Source organism: Bombus pascuorum, chromosome 14, assembly GCF_905332965.1.
Source record: "Bombus pascuorum chromosome 14, iyBomPasc1.1, whole genome shotgun sequence".
In the NCBI taxonomy this organism is placed as follows: domain Eukaryota; kingdom Metazoa; phylum Arthropoda; class Insecta; order Hymenoptera; family Apidae; genus Bombus; species Bombus pascuorum.
The window spans coordinates 5,154,182-5,173,421 of record NC_083501.1 but is presented as its reverse complement, the minus strand read 5'-3'; the positions used below and the strand labels follow the sequence as shown (position 1 = coordinate 5,173,421).

The window sequence follows — 19,240 nt, the reverse complement described above, 5'->3', positions numbered from 1 at the left end:
CTGAAAATATAATTATTATGATGGATATTATTTCAGTGGAAAATAGGTCATTTAATTGAATATGAAAAGAAGGAATTGGCGCAGTATGTTAACTCGTTGAAGATAGAAGCTTTTATCGTCGATTATATGTTTCGTCTGAAGCAAGTTATCATATGGTGGAGATGTGGAGGAAATGAACCAGGGGAGATGCTCGTGTTTACATATTTATGGATCTAATGCATAGAGGAGATAACAAAAATGAAAGTTCCGCACACTATACCCAAGAACGTGTTGGAAGCTTACAGGTAAGTTCTCCAGATTTTCTTAATTTCGTTAAAAACCCTATAATCTGCTATTTTTCCAACTCCGTAATTCTGTAATTCCTCAATTTACTAATTTCTTAGTTATCTAGTTCTTGAATTTAAAAATTTAACAATATTCTATCTTTCTCAATCATTGATTTCCTATGTTTCTAACATCTCAAATTCCAAATTCCTTAAACTTTCTACTGCTCAGTCTTCAACTTTCTCCAATACTTGATATTCGGAACTTAAAATATTATCAAATTCTTATTATAATTATATATCATAATTAACACCAAAAAGATGCATATGTAATTAATATCTTTTTTGGAAGATGTTCAGAAGAAACGACGCGGTTAACGAGCGAGGTCGATCGAACAATTCGACCGGAAGATGTTTCCTGGGACGAGGAGAGAGTCCCAAGCTTAAAGACCCTCGCCCTCCGTGTCATAGCCTCCGTATGGAAGAAAAATCCGATACTGGAGGAATTACCAACCTGTGAGGATAGAAATATGCTGATGGAAATTCTGCCTACCGATTTACCGTTCGAGTTGACTATAAGGAAAATCGACAATGAACACTATTGGGAACGTTGCTCGAGAGCTAGGTGAAAAACGTAATCGAAAGCATTGAAAACACTTCGTAAAAATTTCTTTATATTATCGTGTAGTACAAAGTTGAAATGAAAAGTATAGATTGTAAGAATAGAAAAAGTAGAGAAAATTGGAACGAGTAACAGAGAAAATTAAATGGTAAGGAAAATAAGGAAACGTAAAACCCCAGGAAATCAAGAAATTAGAAAAACAGAAAATTTAAAAAATTCGCAATCCATAAAAGAAGCCGTCAAAAAAAAAGTTTATTCGTGTCCTCATAAAAGCATAAAACACGGAAGCAATCTCATAAATGGATGTTTAATTTACCGACTATGAGTAGTTTTAGCTTACTATCCGCGGTAGTATATGTACTTTATACAGTATCAATTCCATTAATTTCTCTTGGCCGTTTTTCAACGAGCATTCTCTTGAAACTGTTCGCCCACTTTCCAGCACGAGAACTATCGAATTTTCATAAAGAAACTCGTTTTTGGTTTACATAAAACGTGACCCCAAATTCAAATGCGAGAATGCGGGAGAGACTAGAATTATTTCAGATGGGGGCACAACGATTGCGCTGAACATGGCAATTCCTGGCGGCGACGTTACTGCGAAGGTGCTTTTCGTGAATATTTGGAGAATCTCGAGCCAAGTTTCTTCGAATCCCAAAAGGAAGATTGCGAAAAGATGATCAATCTTGTGCGTGATTATGTGCACACAATAGAGCTACGTTCTTTACTGCCAACAAAGTAAATCTTCTTAAATAAATAAGATATAATATATTCTAAAAAAATGTGAATTTTCAATATAATAACTATTCTAAACATAAATACAAGAATGCAACAACAATCCTAAATTTAAATTGTTTAAACGTAATAATAGCAATTCTAAAAATAATTTATTTATACAAAATAATTTAATTCCAAATCTAAACTATCTCAATATAACAATAGTTATTCGAAACATGGAGGAAAAAATCGGAATCTAAAAAATTTACAAAAGGTAGCTACGATTAGACTTTCAAAAACTGAAATCTTTCTCCTTGAATTTGTCGTATAATCCTTCACCTTATATAATCATTGTACATAGTACAGTACTACTTATTTGCACGAAATCTGTTCACATTCACAGGAAGGATAAGATATCTCTAAACGAAGAAGATCCGTGTCTAGCAGAGGAAGTATTCGTCCATCACATCCCGTTGGAGCTTATTCTGCCACAATTCCCTCATCTTACTGAGCTTCGCATTAATTTCGGGCTGGTTTACATGAACGATGGTTTCGAGTGGCGAGACTTCGAGTAAGTTGCTTTTCCAGGCTACAGTTTAATACTCTACTATTTCTTCAAGTCTGATTTATGTACATTAAAAGGATAAAAATAAAAATAAAGGATATCCATTGAAGATTGCTTTGGTCTTGGTCGTGGGATTAAAGCTTGCCCGAAATTGAAGAAATTTACTTTGACTAGAAGCAATTTGGATCAACCACGTGCAGCAGCTCTTCTTCAGGGTGTGTTGGAGAATGATAGTGTTAGTAGCGTCACAACGGCTTACAAAAAATTTCCATATCGCACAATTTCTCAATTCCTTGATCCTCTAATTTTCCAATATCTTATATCTCTTAATTCCCCAATCTTTTAATATCTCAAATTCTTAATTTTACAAATTTCAAGTCTCTTAATTTTTCTATTGTTTAATTCTTCCGGTCATTTAAATTCCAATTTGATTAAACTCACTCTGTATTTTAATACTTAGTATTCTATTTCTCTATTTCTTCAGTGTCCTATTATTTAATAACAATCTGGAATTAAGAACGTATTTCCTATAATATTGTTTATTGATCATTCTTATAATATTGTGCAGTTAATACCAAATTTTTTTTCAATTCAGATAGAAGAATTAGACTTTTCTCATTGTAAACTGGCAGACAAAGGAGCAAAGGCAGTTGGTGAATACCTCTCGCACAGGAACTTGAAAATACTGCATTTAGCGAACAATGATATAGGACCAGAAGGAGTGGCTGGTATAATCTATGGGCTGCTAAAGACGGAGCACACGACACTACAGCATTTGAATCTGAGGCTAAATCCTTTGCTAGACAACGGGATGTTTCATGTGTGTGCCTGTAAGTGTACAAAGTATTAAGTTACTAACTTTATCCTCTTATGAGTCAATATTTATACTGGTTACCGTATCGAAGCCATGACGGTGATTGTATCTCGTAGAACAAACACCGTGCTCGACTTCCGTCTCGTTAATCTCCAGCGTGTTCCGCCCGGAAATTACACCGGATTCCTGTTTGACTTTTGCTGAATCTGCCCGAATGGACACTACCCCGTGATTTATGCGTTAAACTACAGAACTTTGCAATATCGTTCCTTAAACATTTAAGATGACATTTTTGCAGAAAAATGTTGTCATAAAATTGATACATGACAATGAATTATTTATTAATTGGTAATAATTATTCCGGATGAATTTCGAAATATGTTCACCGTGTGTTCTATTTAACGGAGAAACTGACATTAAAAGATTATGGAGATAGTATTTATTAATCGATAATAATTATTAGAGATAATTTTCTGAATATAATAATATAGTAGAATTAATATTTAATAGAAAGAAAGATAATAATTATCATAAACAAAGTGAAGTATTATTCTTTGTTCATATTCTTTAAATGAATTAAGATTGAAATACTAATAAGAAAGGAGAAATATTGTGATTCGATATTTGAAAAGAAATTGTAAATACTATGATTAAGTTACAAAATTATTTTTAATTCATTATATGTATATATGTAGTTCCTTATTTAGAAGTCTTTACAACTTCCTCGAAAACGAAATGATCGGATTCTAGACAAAGAACACGTGGAAATTGCATTCCGAGAGTTCATTGTCTGTGTTTGTTTTAGATCTGTTAAGAAGCGAAAGTTTGGAAGTTCTCGACGTGAGTGCTTGCGGAATGGAGGCTGCTGGAGGTGCAGCACTTGCCGAAGTATTGACTTCCGGTTCCATAAAGCTCAAAAGTTTGAATCTTAATTTGTCGAACAATGATTTTAACGAAACAAGTAAGATAAAAAGAATACTAAAATTTTCTTTCTCTTTTTTATTTTTCTTTATATTTTCTAGAGTACGACTTCAAAAATTCTATAATTCAATAATTTAAAATAATTTTAATTTATCTTTTACAAATCTTAAAATAAGAGGTGTAACATTTTTATACCGAATACAATTAAATATAAATATAATTGGAGAAGGTGCATAGAAAGAATTTAATATGGTGTGATTTTATGTAGTTGGGGATTCATTTGAAGTAGCGTTGAGAAACGCTCCATTTGTAGTGGGATTCGAAGCTCGAATGTGCAATTTCTCCAGACAATCAGAATACTCTATCCACGAGAGTGTACTCAGGTAAGGAAAAGCAATGTATTTCGGTGAACGATATTTCACAGACTTTCCTTACTTTTCAGAAATAAACAGAGGAAAAGAAAAGAAGAAACGAAGCGGATGCTTGAGAAATCACAGAAAATCTCCATTGATTCTTTCGTTTCAGAATAAATTACCAACAAAACATACTGAACATAAATCATATGGTGGAATCAATAAAATAAAGATACGAATGACAAAATTTTTATTGAATTCAATTATTCAGATTTCATAATTTAAAAATTAACAAAAAGAACGAATACAAAACAAATATATAAAAGGAGTAAGACATTCTTTCAATTTGTATTTAAAAAGAATGTTTCAGAAAAGAACAAGAAAGCGTAAACCTACATAAAAGAGAGAAAATATAAAAAGAACAGAATAAAAGGTTCGTGATCTTACATGAAAAATATAAAATCAAAAAAAGAAAGAATTCAAGCTTCTATTTTACATTTCTATCCTCAAGATTCTATGTTCTCTAACGTTATTATTCACAGAAATATTAAACTCGGAACTAATTACTTAAAAGCAATTAAGGGAAGTACAGGAATCTTAATGTTGGCAAAGTAATTACCATTTTTGCATAATATTCGACGATAATGTTTGCATTGCATCCGGATTTTCGGTTGTAGCTGGAGAAAGCATGGCAAGAATAACCATCGTGATGGAGAAGGGCTAACGAAAGAGTTGGCAACAAAAGAACAGCGGAACGAGCGTGTAGCTACTTGGAGGAAGTTATGCGAGAGCTGTGAACACGGTAAATTGCGGCGAAAGTAGGCCAGAGCTAAGACTTTTTCCATTATTAAGACGAACGGATGCAGGAAAAAACAAAAGGTCCAGTTTCGTTCGTGCAATCCTAGGGATATTTCTCCGCATCGTTCTATTTCTGAAGGAAGCAGATTTAACCACGTTGCCACTCTTTAATTTTTATATTTCAATCTTATTCCCATTTTAACAGACAAAAAATGTTTATCTTAATGAAGTGTTTAATATAGCGAGCATATTCATGTAATAGAATATATAGTAAACTGTTGATACAACATTTTAGAATAAATTTATTTAATTAAAATTCCTCCTAAAAAATATTTCTAATTGAATTAAAAAACCAAAGATTCATATTAGATGCATAACGTCACAATATTTAAAATGACTACCTGCTTTGTACAAAAATGTTTCCCATGAAATTTTACACGATATCTCTCCGAACGATCGAGCCCATAAAGTTTTATCGACTCTCTGGAGGTTAGGTTTTATAGCTTACTCGGAATCATACCTACATATGTTCGCCAAAAACGAACATCCTCCGTTGCATCCTATAGAAAGCAACCATCCATTACGAGATTCCAACGCCAGAAATCGATTTTCGTTTTTTAATATGGTATTTTTAATATGGCAACGAAAGTTCCCATACTTCCGACAGTTTAATCGGTTTGATAAGATAGCAAATATAATGCAGGGCGTAATCTCTCAATTGATGTTATATAAATTGAATGGAAACACTATGAAAATCAAAGAAATAAAAAAATTACTTTAGCAGTATCGTTAATATAACATAAAAAGATACACACTCCAAAATAAGGGTTAATATTTTAATAAAATACTATAAATAATAATTAAACAATTAATATAAATAATAATGTTAAACATAAATGTAATTATGTAAATATGTCCTGGGTGATTAATTTACACAATACGCGAAAGGTGTTCGTGGCCGACCTATATTTGCATTCGAGAAAGTAAATTATGGAGGTACACTTCAATTACATGGAACATTGTCACTGAATTCTATTCGCCCAGAAAATTACGTCAGACTTCAACTCATTAGAATTTCAGTCGACACGTGAACTTCAATTGGAGCGATTAATCCAATTGAGATTGAAATATAATATAATGTAAACGTCGTCAAAGATATAATAATCGTAATGCTTGTATGGTAAATAGAATAGAGGTCCAATAGTTCACGAATAGAGGCTACATAGATACATCGCGAAACGAACTGAACGAACTGAATTGAGAAGAGACTTAGTGGGCCCTAGAAATTGTAGTTGGATTCTTCATTGAAGTACCACTCAACTTATAATTCTCGTTAACCTGTACTTACGGCGCCGTTCTTATTTTTATATGAGATATAGAGAATAAGTCAAAATTTGTTATTGTTTTGTAATAAGAGATAACAAAATAGGAAGAGGAAGTTCTTGTTCTAATGATTTTGTAAACGAGATAAACAATTTAAAATAAAATCATATTTTTCATCTATTTATAAATTACTTGTACAATTCTTACTCCAGATCGAGATTTCACTTGCTTTAAAATTATCATAAAAGATAGACTTTCTTATAATGATTTCAATCACTAATAATAAATCAAATTAATGATACAAGAATATTTAAAAGCAAAGTTCAAATTCTTTTCCTAATCTCACTTGCAGTACCTTATAACTTTACTTTGGTATAGCATTTTTAATGAAACTACTGCTCGTGAATGTGTTAAACTCATCTACTAAAATACTGTATTGTACGGTAGTAATACATCTCTTTTTATATTATATTCAGTACCGTGCAGTCGTTACAAAAGTAAACTATCGATAAAAGAAAAGCATAAATTTACTTCTCGTAGGAGAACCAAAGGTTGCTTATCCAACGACACAAGGTAATTGGAATAGGTCAGAGGGATGCGTGAAAGTTCGAAGGTTCATCCGAATTAGAAGGCGACAATTTGCTGAAAAGTTCAGCTATCCTATCGACCTTCGTGCGTGCGCGGCTATTGTATACATACGTAGGCCTAAATCCTCGCAATTTTCCTAAACGTCAAGGTTCCGGCCTCGACGCGGCCTCTGGTGGTCGGCCTTCTTCGATTGCCACTAGATACCGACACACACGCTTACTCCCGCCATACTTCCCTTAAATAGAATCGAGTTCAATAGGACGAACGTGCTAACGCTCGCCTAACCTTTACGCTTTCATTGAAAAAAAAAAAGAAAAAGGAAAAAAAGACTTCTATACTCTAGGCTTAAGATCGAGAGAAAGAACAAGGGAAACAATGAGGTTACGTTGTGCCTCCTCGATAGTTGTGACAAAGGAGCCACAGAATAGAGAATATCGGACTTGTTTGCTGCCTAACCATATATCAATGCCATGGAGGAGAATAAATTCGACGCTTCGCGGTAGATTCTGTCCGCAAGATTACACTTGAATATATTTTGTTTCTGTATAGAGCAGCGTTTAGAAAGTTAACATTGTTATCATGTCTTTTCTTTTCCATAAATAATAATTGAAATAGAAGTTTTACTTGATACTAAACGTCGTATTTATAGCACCTTTTCATAATAAAGGGTAATTGAAACAAAAATTTGATTTAATAATAGATATTATATACAGGTTGTGTAATATGGGTAACAGCTTTTTCCAGCCAAACTTCTGATGCCTTCTGATAATAAATGAAGTATGAAGAATGTCATAAATTAATCCTCTAAAGTCCGTTAACCGTCTACTATATACATATCGTGTTTCTTTGCTGTAATTCTCAATTGTAGAGACAAAAGACCCAATATCAATTATATTGACTGATTTGGTAATTTTAGCGATACATTTCTTTCATTTCGAGAATTCAATGTTTTTTAGACATTACCTATTCGGATAAAAAATACCATAAACATACCCGCGATACTTAGCACCGTACATTTTCATCGTCATGCAAACGCATGCTCTTGACACAATTGCCAGTCTCAAAGGCTCAAGTGGAGAGCGTACAGTGGCGAAATAGCGCAATTAAAACACCTAAGGAACTCTCAAAAAGTCCGACGCTTTTTTCGCCCATACACACAAAACGTTCCAAGGCTCAGGGCTTTTTCTACGTAACGTGCAAGTGCTCGTGGACGAGTGGCTGTGCGACGAAAGTACTTACGATATTCAACCTTTCGATCCTTTCAGGGGCTGATCAAAAACATAAATAAATTCTCTCCAACTCTCTTTGCCTTTTACATTTTAATTGAATACATTTTTTCATTCAGAAAAATACAGTGGATATAAAAGGTATTGTCACATACCCTTATTTTGCAATGAAGCAATCTTTTTATTAGGTTCTATATATTTCATTTTTACAGCATCAAATTTTTGTAATCATACAAAAGTACATATGTACTATTAAATGATCCGAAAAGTATACTTGAACCTAATTAATTAATATGTAAATGCTACGATAAATGAATGGTAAGTAAATATTGTTTGTAGCCGCTGTACGTCTAAATACCCTTTAATATCATCAGATTAAAACAACCGCAGGAAATTTCCCTTTTAAAATCCCTTTTTAAAAATAATAATGATATACGAGTGCGCTGGAGACAATTTTATCAGATAATTTATTGTTTAAAGCAGAAAAGGAGTATAAATACTTTTATAATATAGGAGAATATTTTTGAAGATTATTTCGTAAATGACCTATAAAAGATGCTTAAGAGGATAAGTAAAAAATGTGATTATAATTAATGACATCTTATAATTCAACTGTTACTTTGAAACACATTTTATAAAAGAATAATAAAAACAAATGTTAGAGACAATCTCACCAGGGAACCTGTTGTTTGAAGCGCAGAAACAGTACTTAATATTTAAATAATATAGAAGAATAATATTTTTGAAAATAATGCCAGTTAAAAAGAAAAGCCAAATGATCGAAATTTTAATATCTCCCTTATTTCATTCTTTTCAGTAAAATGATCGATTGAAAGTAGATCCATTCGTCAGTTCGAAATCTTCCAGCAGAATTTCGAAAACTCAATGATATCTCGCGAAATAGTAATCGTCGTGACACACTTTTAGGCTGGCAAAAGCATAAAACGCCGGTCGATATCTAGTATACGTGTGTTTAGCCGGGAAAAAACTTCAGTTAAAAGCCACACATTTTGTGACAAAACTATCACATCGTGTATTCACGACTTTGATCATCAGTATACCAGTGGCAAAAGCGTTTTATACGTACACTACCGTTCAAAATTTTTCAGAAACTTTGGTCCATTTGTAACAGTACTTTAGTTTGATCGAAGTATACAAATTAATGATAAAGTGACAATTAGAAGCAACATCTTTTTATGGAATTAACAGATCATAAACTAGCCATACTTATTAAAAGATGTATCTAGTAATAAAATATTTTACAATTTACTATCGATACTATGAAATTATAAAAATCTACAAGTAATTAATATTTTTTACATCAATATTTTTTCGATTCATTGTATATCTTGTCAAAAGTAAGCAAATATATACACATACATGTATATGTATAACATGATGTACGATATACAATAAACAACATGTTATATACAATATATTGTACATATATATACACAACATATGTATGTACATATATTTTTGAACGATAGTAAACATGTCGATCCATTTCCATTCATCTTACACCATTTATGAAACAACCAGAAACAACGTCGATCGATCAATCGATCGAACATGTCCATTCTTCCGAAATGTTTCATTTCAAATATGTATATGTGCTGTCATATCGTTACGATTCAAAGGGAAATTTTTTGTCGCTTTAGAAAGTCGATTATGCTAGTGCAAACTAAATCACGTGGAAACGTGTTAAAATAGAGATTCGCGTCGGTGCTTGAGTAATATCGACTACGTCAGACAATAAGCCATCTCTTCGTTGTCTACCTCGTGCCAGTTATCTATATCGATGGCTATCAAAAAGCGAAACGTTTAGACTGCAGCCGACTTTCATCTGTCGTTAATTGAGCAAAGAAACATTGTTAATGTATAAAAACTATTAGGCAGAAAAAATAGTAGAGATTTTATTGAAACTGTTATTGTACAGACAGTCAAGAAAGTTTATATTAAATTTTTATATGTACTCACTAGCGTTAACACTAACGTTATCAGTCTCGATCAAATGACCGGTTCAAACATTTAACTTAAAATTGTACATTCATTGTTATTTTTTTTGTTCATTTAACTTTATGTAAATTCTTAAATTAACATAAATTAAGAAATTGATTAACCGAATAATATAAGAATCTACATAAAGTTAGATGAACAAAAGAAATAACAATGAATGTACAATTTTAAATTAAATTTTGAAACCGCTCATTTGACCGGGCTTTGTAAGGTCAGTGTTAACTTGCAATACGGTTAACATAATGGTTACACCAAAGAAAATGTTTCTTTAAACAAGAGTAATACGTACAACATATGTATTCGGTTTGTCCAAATGAGACAGACATCGTGCAATGTGGGTAAATCCTGGTTGAAGAATAGAAAGTTCTAAACTCGACAAATTACCGTGAAACGTACAGGTGGTTCTGTTACAGTTCCGAACTCGTTTGTCTGCGGATAGTTACATCCTCAATGGAGGAAAACGCGGTTAAGTAAGTTGGAACACTTAAACGAAATATTAGTCGAAAAGAAAATACCAAACACAAAGTACAATTACCAAGCACAAAGTACTATTTCTTTTAAACTTAATTAACTTTACCTTAAAGGTTTGACGTTACACTAATAATACCACAAATCGATTTTCACATATATCACAATTAAAAATTAATTATAATATATGTTAAATAATTTTTTAAATTTGTAATACCGTAATTTTAATATGTGTGATATAATTATAAGTGTATAATTGTATTTCATTTAAAATGGTACAAATATAACTGAAGTTCGAAGTATAGTCTTTAATTTAAATTTCCTGTGAATGAATTTTCATCAATTAAATTACCAATTAAGGATCAACTGAAATTTTCGGTTAAATTTCATGTTTTATTTAAAAAAAGATCAGACCTAAAGTATAAAATTAGAACAACAAACGTTTTGGACTACCGTATTGACATGCTAGAGCGTACACCTATGACATTTACGTAGAAACAACATCAACCTTGAAGGAAACTCGAGGAGGTACAACTACCGTCTCTATTACCCTCTAAACGCTACGTAAATATTTTATGAGTGACACGGGATTGGCGTGGCACGTTACCTTCCCCTTCTAAGCCTCGAAAACTCATTTGTCGCAAAAATCGAAATTTCTCCTTTGCAACATCAAGGTCATATTCGTCATGAAAATCGCTGGATTTGCGTGTACTCGTATGGTGATTATTTGATTAAAACTGAATCGTTACTGCATGTATTATATGAAAGAGAAATAAGGTACTTTACGCGATTTTATAACTTTACGTACTTGCAATTATAGATTAATCATCGTAGCGATATTGTTGCAATTATTACATATGTGTGTGTAAATTGCGTTTGAATGTCATTCCTCCAATTTCTTTTTTATTTTACAAGCTACGAACATTTCAACATACGCGACATAATTATTATTATTTATTTCTTATGAAATGTTGAAAGTATGTATTGTTTGTATCTGATACCAAAAATACAAAAAATTTTAAGAACGAAGAAATAATTATTTTCTAAAAATTGTTTATTCTAAATTCATCGGCATTTTATTGTACTGTCAGAGAAATCCGTCCATCATCAAAGAATGACCTTGTACATCACAAACCTTTCCACGCAGGCTCATTCAAAGAACTGGGATAGACCATAATCTCTAGCTTCCTCTCATCTGAATATAACTACAGAGGGCGGTAAAAAATTACCTGTTTTTATATGAAACTCGAAGCTACCTCCAAGCACAAAAAGGAACGCAATCTCTAAGTTTAAAAACTTCATTCAGGAAGTTGGACAAAATTCATTTCACAAAAATCCCTCAAATTCACCTTTTTCTACTAATCTCTTTCACGTTGCATTTTATTTCTTTCACGTTTAAAAACCAACATTTCAACGATGGAATTACTTTCTTTTATTTATCGTCACGCGCGTCTAAATAAATTTATTAAAATCTAACTCGAACTTAACCATAATATATCAGAAATTTTAGCGTTATTTAATATTTTTCATTAACATTGTCACAATCTGGGTACTGTTGCACAATTATGAGCCAATATTATCAATAAAGGTTTCCAAGTTACAAATTATAATTTATCAGCATTAACAAATTTCCTTGCATATATATGCTTGCTAATGAAACACATAAAATCGTATACGCAATGTTTACGAAATTATGTAAATTTTACGAGGCGAAAGATTATCCTATTTGTCATAACATTATAAATTTATAAAAAAGAAATGTATAATCTATAACTAGTAATTCGTCAATTCAATAATATTATTAGTTGGTAAATAATTGTAGACAATGGTAGTAACGCATAAGAAATGATTGTTAATTCGCCAAAGAACATTATATACACAACGTAAGAGGAAAAGGGAATATTCAAAATAAAATTCTATAGCAACATTTCCGTCCCCTTATGAATATTCATAGCAAATAAAATTATGACGAAAATTGATGGCAAGCCAGGAACACGCACCAGCTGACTGGTTGGCAAGGTACAATCATCGTTACGAATTATAATTAATTTTACAAAAAGACTAACTTAATCAAGAACTGAACGATCTTATTCAACGTTTCATGAAAGATTATTCTTATATGAAATTTTCTTTCGTGAGAAATAATTATATATAATAGGTTTCGGATTACTTAGATTTCATAAAACGAATTCATTAATGCAGTATCGTGTTGCAGGCTGATAGCAAGTTAATGACTACGAGAGATAACTAACTTTGAGGGGAGGTACAGAGTTGTGATTCTTGGAACAACTTGAATGAGAAACTGATGATAAAGCGCTTCATAGAATTTTGTATTATATAGCACTTTGCATTTTATATTATAGAAGATAATGAAGTAATTCATATAAAATATATTTGGAATTTATATTTCATTAAAAATTCAAAATCAGATTAATTTGATCAATCGCTTTAAGATATAAATTATTCATTATTTTAATGTAGAAACATCACCAATTACACGTAATCAAGCTCTAGTTCAAAATTACTTTTTAAAATTATTGCACAGAAATGAAACTTCAGTTGGTTAAATTAATTTAGCTCTGAATTTGTAAATAATATTAGAATTAAAAAATTTTGTAGAGACAGAAATAGAAAAATGTCAAATGTTAGTATGTAATTATACTGAAATTATTAATAAAAATACTCGAACTGGGAGATTAATTCACCTCTATGTGTCTAATAGAATATGAATTTTAAACAAGTGCTTATGTTAAATACAAATTTTAAAAAATCCAGATCTAACTAATTACATTCAATTAAACCCTCATTTAAAACATCTTCTTACTGCTTAGAAACGAAATTTTAACTGGGAATGTCCTCGGGGGATTAAAGTGGCCAGACCATTCAAGAGTGACTCACGGCTCTACTTGTTGTTCCAGGAACCGCAATTCTGTATCATCGGCTGTATTTTCAGATTCAACGTGGCTTACCTGCTTGAAGCCACGGTACATCACTCGTATTTCTTGTCTGGAGAATTTGGTCTGTCGAAGCAGTTCCTCAAGGGCGACAGGTCTGGTGGTTTGTTGTCTGGTTCGTGTGCTTTCGAAATCAAACAGAGCCTCTTCCGGTCCTGGCGAATCCGGCGGCGTAGCCATTTGTGATCAGCTTAACGTTTCTTGTCCGACGAAATTCTTTTGTTTTTCAATTTATCAGATATCCTCCTCTTGATTCGTTCAAGGTCACACGATTACTTCATCCCTCTCCATTCGTTATTCTGCATTGCCCTCTTGCCTATATTCCCAGTTTTTAATAGTTAAAAGAAGGATTGAAGAAAGAGTGCTAGACCAGTGTCTGAAAAATGATGTTTTTTGGTTAATTCAAATATTAATTATATTTTAATAATCTTAGATTGTTTGCTTATAAATTTTTTACCATTAATATGATAACCAGTAATATAATAGTTTATAATGACTGTTATATATATTATTAAATATAATTAAATTAACATAAAACATTTCAATACAAAAGTGTCCAACCACAAAGTAGATTTATTATATTGCTGAAATAATGAGTTTTTAAAAAGTGTACTTATAGAACGTGGAGTGGCTTATAAAGTACAGAACAATTAAATTTTTTGCATTTGAAATACAATCAGAAACTTTTGGCCATCACTGTATAAGAATAAATCAGTGAAGATAATTGCGTGTTCGTAAATTTTATCTATTTTAAAAATCCAATTAATATGACGTAATAGTGGCAATTTGATCGATAAGGAATTGAACGACAAAAGAGGAGATTCAACTTTAAGTTTGAAAGTAGATAAAGTAAATCATTGGTCAGGCTTAAGATCAATAAAACCTCCAGAAAGCTAAGTATCAAATTTTTTAAAATTTTGTCAGAACTTAAAATGATCTTGAATAGGCATACATAAAACTATTTGCCACAACAGAAATTTAAACATTCCAGAATATATAAACTATCAATGCCTGTATTATTGGTATTTATATTAATTCCTTATATTAAAAGAAAATGAAAAATCTTTTAACATTTTGTTTTCCGATACTTCGTTTTTAAAATACAAGCAATTAAAACTTTTGCATCCTGACTTTCGACGCTCGAAGTTCGAATTTCGGTCCTCACGCGCCCATCAATCTTAAATGCTCCTCAATTCGTAAACCTAAAATTTTAACAGCAAAATACTAAAGAACTTTTCTCTTCCATTCTTTCCAAAGACCTCTGCTTTTAAAGCACCAAAAGAATGTTGCATAAAATTAAGAAAAAAACATTCACAACTTGCTATAAATATCTCATACGTTTCCATAACAATATTTCCAATACAAAAGGAATACTCAGAAAAATTAATACGAAGTACAACGTACAAATCTGATACTAATGCATTAATAAAATATTGCATAGAACTTTCAAAGAGAGAAATTCACATTTTTAAATAAATACGTACTTCGTAAGTTTTGATATCTTTCAATCTGCATTAAGAAGAAATATTAGAGGAAATCCAAACGTAACTTTAAGCATCAACAAAACGTAACGTTAAATTTCTAAAATAAGAAGAAGAAGATCCATAACTCACAATGAATGTTTTCATAGTACAACGAGAATAGCCATAAAAATTGAAATGAATCTCTTTTACTTAACGTCAGGAAGAAATATTATGGAGAATCCGAAACTATCTTTACTATATCAGCAAAATGTTACATAAAAATCCAAGAAGAAAAATACACACTCCACACAATAGGAATTGTATATTTTCGAAAAAAAAAATATTTACTAAAATTCGCGTAAATCTTTTTAATTCAGCATCAAGAGCAAATATAATAGAGGACTCAAACCTAACTCTATTACATCAAGAGATATTATATAAAACTTCAAAAAAAGAAACATTCACACTTCATAATCAATACTGCGTATGCGCGACAAAAGAAATATTCGTAAAAACTCACAAAAAATTCATTCGTTCTTCGAGATTCGACTGACAAACAGGAAGAACAATTTAAAACGGTGTTCCATAAATATGCACTGGTTGCCATGTATTTTACATATACGGCCTAGTACGAGGCTTCCATAAACATCCGGCAAGCCAACGATAGCCGAATGCATGTGGCAGATTCATGGAAGCAGTTGTAAAATGACGGATTTAAAGCTGCAGCTACTACGTGTCTGGCTTTTGTACACGTAAGCGCGTTGGAACGGCAAACCGAAATCCAAGTCGAGTCAAATATTTACGTACCGATATTCAGAGAGTAAATTAATGTCAAAATCAGATCAAACGATGTCAATCGATTCTTTTAATGAATTAAAAACTCTCTGATTGACGGAGCCACGTGTTGCGAGTCGCGTGGTCTGACTCGACAGCGCCTTGTTCTACTTAAAGTATGAGTGGGCGTATCAAGTAGATTTGAAGTAGTTTGAGGTGATTTTTATATGCTGGTTCCTTGTTTTATATATTTTTTTACTTGTTTTCGGTAATATTGTATAAGGTAGTACATGTACTTATCAATTCCTTATTTATAACTTTATACTTATTAAGATACATCTTGTTAAAAAGAAGCAAGTATCTAGGTACTTGTAAATGATAATGTACATAATATTCAGCTTAAGATGACTGATTTTATTCTCGGGTATTATATGTTTCTTTCTTTACCAACAAGTCCTTCCAATAATTTTTGTAAAAAAGAAAAATAGAGAAAAAGAAGAAATTACGTAAGGTTACCATACGGTTGGCAAGATTCAGGTCACTCGGTTAACGCCTATTGAATCAAACGCGATGTCACAACCGTGTTCTGTAAAGAAGCAAAGAGAGAAAAAGATAAACGTGTGGGGATGCTCGTCAGGCATCGCTACCTCCTTTCAAGAATCGATGATGGTTCAAAGGGTCCCCCTAATGACATTTTCAAATCGTTTCATTCCAATTCACACCCTCTGTTGAACTCGAACAGATTGTTTCAATAGTTGTCCCAAATTAATTCTACTACAACACATGGCCAATCACTTGAGAAAATTCTCCATTTTCTATTCTAGTTTTCTTAATCTTCTTAGTTTCCTAACAAATTAGAAGAAGCGAATTTTTGCTTCATTCTAACAGATCTTAATTTTTCTAATAAATTAGGAGAAACATTTTTATACTTTATTCTAACAAACTCTTTCTTATAATATGACCAGAAAGACAACAGAATATTTCCTTTTAATTTCTCATTATTAAATTCTTATAGTATAGGATTTTTAGAAATGCCCCTAGGAAACTTACTAGAAGCGCCTAGTAATATCTCATTCATGCAGTTGACAATACGTTAACTTTGAAATAGACTATAATCAATATTATCATAATTATAGAACGATAATTTAATTAAACCATAAAACCTGATTAAATCCCTTTTGATTTCGAAATATATTATAATTGATATCACTATGGTCGCACAATATTTATTCAATCAATTATGTAGCATTTAATGTTATTCAATTACAAAACCTGATTTTAACATGGACGTGGAAATTGATTTTAAGGTGTAAATGTTTCGTTCTTGTACATACAGTGGATAACAAAAGTACTTAAAGACATACCACAGAAAACTTTCATACTATACTATGTATTATATGAAATATACAGACATACAAATATACAAATCTACAAGTATATTACATTGGTAAAATTTGGAACTAATTGAAAACGTATATGAAAGTTACAAGACATTTACTATTTCTAGTACATTTTCTGTATATATCATTATATATAATTTTCAAATTCTCTCAAACTTCTTCAATATAATCATGATGCTCCTATTATACTGCGCGAAGGAAAATTCATGTTTCGCGTAGCACAGATAATATGTTCATAAAAAGTTTTTACAAATATCCGAATACTTTCGTGAGCTGCTGTATTTTGTACAATATTAAATTACTTTGTTTCGAGAGTAAAGTAAACCGAAAAAGGCAATGAATAAACGAATGCAAACACGGTGAAACATCGGACAAAGAATCGACTTATCGATTCCGGCGATTTCTTTCTCTGTATATGCAGATCGTGTACGCTGGTGTACATTCATTTTAAAATTGATTTTCACTCGGAAGAATAGCTTTCAACGTTTTGCTTCCCAACTACATATGAGGTTCAATCTATTTCTAGAACTTTTTTTCACGTGGCAACCGACTTGAAATATTTTATGGTGGTTCTCTAGTAAAACAATCAGTTCCCTTTTCCCATGTTACACATTAAAATTCATCTCCATTCCGAGAAAGGATTATTATTCTTCTTATCACAAAAAATTGAAACATTAAAATTCATCTTCATCCTTCCTATACCAAGAATCAGTCCTAAATCAGCTTTATCGTTTACAAAATATTGCACAGCAAAGCCAGCATTTTCAATTTATTTCAACAAACATCGAAACACCTGTTTTAACTGCACCAACCTGTTCCTAAATTTCTCCCAATAAAAAGCTGTCGCGCGACGAAAGTAACAATCGTTTTATCGTTTTCTATGTATCCGTTGCGAGAAACGCAAAAAAGAAAAATGGTTATAAAGTTGGAACGAATCATGATTGTACCCATATGTGACCGTCGAGGATCGATAGATAAAGCGAATTTTTATTTTTCATAGGCGCATAGGTATATGGCTATTATGTGACACATACATGTATAAATGAAAGATACATAGCCTCGTTACAACGTTGGGTGTCTATACCTATAGTCTATACTGTATATTAGATATACAGTTGTTCGGTGTTTCATTGGAAAGTTGGCAAAAGTAGTGCACGCGCGAATTTCTGGAATAAATTTCGATGCTCTCAGCTTAAATCCACCCACATTCTGCAACAACCCTCCTCAACCCCTTTATGACCTTCTCAACGTGGGGGATGATGAGTATCGTAAATCTTGGAGTGTACCAAGAATTCTTTTCTTGAACAATTTTGTAATGTTAGCGCGGACTATATATAGTATAGTTCCGATTCATGTCAATATTAGGTTGGTGTAATTAGAGTAATGAATCCTTTAATTCGTTTGCTTGATCACATTCAGAGAATATTATTTTTATTGTATATTGATTACTATCTTTATTGATTTCTAAATTTAAATTATTCTTGTGAAGTCCGTTAACTTTCGACATCGTTCAAGCAATTGCTGTAAAGTAAATAATGTAAATAAAATTTTAAATAATTAAATATAACTAAATGTATAATAATATCCGTAAGTTATGTAGTTTCACTTATTCGTCGATGTAATCGAAAATGCCTAATATAAGAGACTTTTTAAAGAAATACAAATATTACGATCGATAATGTCGCGGTAAGGTAAAACACGAGTTTACTTCGGAATATACTTTTCTACGAAGTTACTGTAAAGCTACGCAAATCGTTAATTGCGGACCTTATTACCCACTTTTATATGTTCGTTACAAGAACGGTGAAAACGAATTAATTAATTCATGCAAATCAGCCTATACTACTCTCCTTTACCACGAGAAAAAAATTTGCTAATTATTTTATAATAATGTCCTCATAAAATATAACATCAAAAAAAAGAATTTTCTAGGAATATTTTAATATAATATTCTGTAGGGAATTCTTTTCTT

The 19,240-nt window shown here is 31.7% G+C and overlaps 2 protein-coding genes across 5 annotated transcripts in view; one reads left to right on the top strand and one right to left on the bottom strand.

Annotated features, from left to right (window-relative positions):
* LOC132913999 (Kv channel-interacting protein 1) overlaps window positions 1-19,240 on the bottom strand; it is a 29,680-nt gene that overhangs the window by 7,865 nt on the left and 2,575 nt on the right. For both annotated transcript variants that reach the window (XM_060972739.1, XM_060972737.1), the window contains exon 2: window positions 13,647-14,007. In XM_060972739.1, coding sequence (XP_060828722.1) covers window positions 13,647-13,811 — 165 coding nt within the window. In that variant the 5' untranslated portion in view covers window positions 13,812-14,007. The remainder of the gene's footprint in view (window positions 1-13,646; window positions 14,008-19,240) is intronic.
* Window positions 8-5,328, top strand: LOC132913989 (dynein regulatory complex subunit 5-like). Of its 3 annotated transcripts, XR_009659496.1 has the most exons (10): window positions 8-284; window positions 616-888; window positions 1,432-1,623; window positions 2,006-2,173; window positions 2,264-2,402; window positions 2,763-2,997; window positions 3,787-3,942; window positions 4,171-4,285; window positions 4,345-4,866; window positions 4,933-5,328. XR_009659496.1 is itself a non-coding variant. In XM_060972721.1 (9 exons), exons 1-9 carry the CDS (start codon window positions 238-240, stop codon window positions 4,430-4,432), a joined length of 1,413 nt encoding a protein of 470 aa, XP_060828704.1. In that variant the 5' UTR covers window positions 8-237; the 3' UTR covers window positions 4,433-5,328. The 3 variants fall into 3 exon arrangements, 2 of the variants coding, with proteins under 2 accessions (XP_060828704.1, XP_060828705.1); XM_060972721.1 differs by having other exon boundaries at window positions 4,345-5,328; XM_060972722.1 differs by lacking the exon at window positions 1,432-1,623 and having other exon boundaries at window positions 4,345-5,328.